This window comes from Sinocyclocheilus grahami, unplaced genomic scaffold (genome assembly GCF_001515645.1).
Source record: "Sinocyclocheilus grahami isolate Dianchi unplaced genomic scaffold, SAMN03320097.WGS_v1.1 scaffold62.1, whole genome shotgun sequence".
In the NCBI taxonomy this organism is placed as follows: Eukaryota; Metazoa; Chordata; class Actinopteri; order Cypriniformes; family Cyprinidae; genus Sinocyclocheilus; species Sinocyclocheilus grahami.
Genome location: NW_015505241.1, coordinates 2,039,365 through 2,042,696, shown reverse-complemented (window position 1 = coordinate 2,042,696; position 3,332 = coordinate 2,039,365). Strand labels below are relative to the sequence as shown.

General features: G+C 38.8%; 1 protein-coding gene across 1 annotated transcript in view; it reads right to left on the bottom strand.

The window, feature by feature from the left end:
• LOC107584713 (solute carrier organic anion transporter family member 1C1-like) overlaps positions 1–2,824 on the bottom strand; it is a 19,935-nt gene extending 17,111 nt beyond the window's left edge. The window contains exons 1-3 of the mRNA XM_016271419.1: positions 2,753–2,824; positions 2,600–2,655; positions 1,872–1,974 (exon numbers count right to left, since the gene is read on the bottom strand). Coding sequence (XP_016126905.1) covers positions 1,872–1,970 — 99 coding nt within the window. The 5' untranslated portion in view covers positions 1,971–1,974; positions 2,600–2,655; positions 2,753–2,824. The remainder of the gene's footprint in view (positions 1–1,871; positions 1,975–2,599; positions 2,656–2,752) is intronic.
• Positions 2,825–3,332: the final 508 nt, after the last annotated feature.

Genomic DNA, 3,332 nt, shown 5'->3' with positions numbered 1-3,332 from the left:
TTAAGGTTATCTATAAGGCAGTGTGCTCCAAAACAGTGACAAAATTCGCATTTAGAAGATATAAGCATTCAAAGCTTGCAGTTCGTCACTTCCGCCAAAACGGCTCAATAATTTTTTTTTACGTCACATCATACTTCAGCTTCTCATCAAACTTTCTGTCCAATCAAATGCTCTCTAGAATCCGAAGCGCCCACCCCCTACACTATAAAATAGACGCTGAACCCGCGGCTGAAATCGGTCACTTGTCCACAGAATTAATATTTTCTGTACAGTGAATGGCATGTAGTGCACTATATAGGGGACAGGGAACGATTCAAACTGTGTAAATATGCTTTCTAAAAAGTCTGATTTCGCGCTGTGTCACACTAACCACCGCACCGCACACACACTCTGCTCCGGTCCAGAGACACGATAGCATGGAGCGGATCACATGCGCGAGTCGGCGCAGACCACAAAATGTATCGGAGCTATTTGAATTCTACACAGAATGCTATATTTTATAGCAATATGGATGAGATTGTGGCGGCATACCCTGTCAAATGCGGCTTTACGGAGCCCAACGGCTCTGAACGGCTATAGCTCAAGCTGATATAAACGAACGCTATTGGCTATTTTAAAAAGGGGACAGGGCTGCTCTGTCTTCCTGTTTCAGTTAAAATTACGTCAACACATAGAGTAACGCTGCATGTTTATAAGCATTTCAGGGACCTTTAATCACTGCCCTTCACCAGGCTCCTGACAGGAGTGGGTGTGTGAGAGGAGGGGTGCAGAAACAGTCAGGTCTGGCGGCGTGTGATGAGGCACACCTGTTAAAAGCCGAGCACGCCTCTCCTCAAGAGACGGGTCTCTTCCCCCTGTGCATGCACGCTGGTGTCCTCGTGGGTCCAGGAGAGGAGCGTAGAGGGACTCCCACGCTGCCAGAGACGCGAGCTGCTGGACTTTCTGTCCGGAATGGAACTGCACCCATGACCGATGGGCCTGGATTTGGGGCCGTTAATCTCCTGAAGCGAACCAGGGAACCAGGGAACATGAGCTGCTGTGATGAAGCCCCCTACCTGGACCCCTCCTTTCTGAACACTGCCCTTCCTTCACAATTCCCTGCACAATGAAGACACCAGATCCCCTGTTTATTTTGGACACTATCTCCCCTTGGACACTTTATTCCCGCTTTGGACATTTTACGTTTTATTTTCTGTTAAATAAAAGCCTCTCCGATGCCTGACGCCACACCCACTGTGTCTGTCGTTTGCTCCTCCCACCACTATATATATATATATATATATATATATATATATATATATAGAGTGTGGAGAGAAAGCTTGGGAACCTTAAGTGCAGCAGAATTTTTTTTGTAACCTTGGCCAGATCTGTGCCTTGCCACAATTCTGTCTCTGAGCTCTTCAGGCAGTTCCTTTTGACCTCATGATTCTCATTTGCTCTGACATGCACTGTGAGCTGTAAGGTCTTATATAGACAGGTGTGTGGCTTTCCTAATCAAGTCCAATCAGTATAATCAAACACAGCTGGACTCAAATGAAGTTGTAGAACCATCTCAAGGATAATCAGAAGAAATGGACAGCACCTGAGTTAAATATATGAGTGTCACAGCAAAGGGTCTGAATACTTAGGACCATGTGATATTTCAGTTTTTCTTTTTTAATAAATCTGCAAAAATGTCAACAATTCTGTGTTTTTCTGTCAATATGGGGTGCTGTGTGTACATTAATGAGGAAAAAAAATTAACTTAAATGATTTTAGCAAATGGCTGCAATATAACAATGAGTGAAAAATTTAAGGGGGTCTGAATACTTTCCGTACCCACTGTACACACACACACAAACACACTTGCATTTAGGAAAAAGCAAAGGTACCTTTAGACTGGAGTAACAGGGGTCCTTTGGGGCCTTTATTCCTGGAATGCAGGAATGGCTGGTCGGCTTACCAATGTCCTCTGCAGTAGGCTCAGACATGTTTCTGTCATGATATTATATGATGATATTTTGATATACATGATATAATAAAAAAAATACATGTTATTTTTAGTTTTGGTATTTTTTTATTTTTGCTCTGATAATTTATTCAGCTCTGATGAAAAAACGTATAATTTATCAACTCTTATAATTATTAATAATAATGTTTTCCACATTTATTGAATTAATGTAAGTTGTTTTGTCAATTATTTTCTTGTAATGAAGGAAGAAAGAAAGAAAGAAAGAAAGAAAGAAGCTTATATGATCCAAATCAAATCCAAGAGGTCTTGGATTTATCCAGTGTCTCAAATTTAAACACAGTTCAAACTTCATTCAGACTTTAAATAAATAAATAAATACATGAATGAATGAAAGAATGAATGAACACATAGATACAGTGTATACATACATAAATACACAAAACATTACTCACCTTATATTAAAAAAAAAATCAGAAAGACTGAAATCTTTTTTTAAGAATAGTCGAATGGGATTACAAATGCAAAAATCTTTATATATATATAAATATATATATAAAATAAAATAAAAATAGTTATGCAAAAACGAAACAAGGAAAAGCAAACATCATGAAACAGAGAAAGCCTTTTTCATGTGTTTGAATGACTTACTCTGATAATCCTCTCAGATCTAGTTCGGTTTAATTCTCCCCTCCCAGTCGGAAACCCTTCAACCAGCCATTCAGAAGAAAATTGAAGTTATAGGTGGATCTGGGAAAGCAAAGGAACCAAGAGAAACAAATTATGTTCCAAAGTGTGTTGTACCTGACATGGGCAGAGGGAGTATCCTCCCTCTTGGAGAGAAGACGTGTTTCTGGGTCTCTGCATAAGCCTGTGGTTTATTCTGAAAGCTCATGCACACAAAAGCTCGGCACATTTCTATTCCAACAACGTGCCAGCTCAAGGGACACCCACAGCTCAATGCATGCTGCTAAAAGAGACTGTTTTTGCTCCAAGACAAGCTCAGAACCTGATATTTTACAGCCTTTATTCTCATATAGACATATTTATTTTAAATAATTAATACATTTACAAATAATTTATTCATTGTATTGTTTGTTTACAAAAAAAGGGGGGGGGGTATCAGTGGAAGTTTTGAATCACTTGGAAATCACTATAGAAAATAGCTGATATTTAACAAAATATATCATAATTGCTGGAAATAAACAAAAAGTGCATTCCAAAGATAATTTTAGCTTTTGGTTGCTTTAGATTTCCATCTGGATCAACTTATCTGACATAAATTAAGAGTTTAATGAATGCGTTATAAGTGACTTTATTATTCAAGGTTCATTGAAAGTGATACCAAGAAGCTTTTTTCATACTTCACTAAAACGTTCTAAAC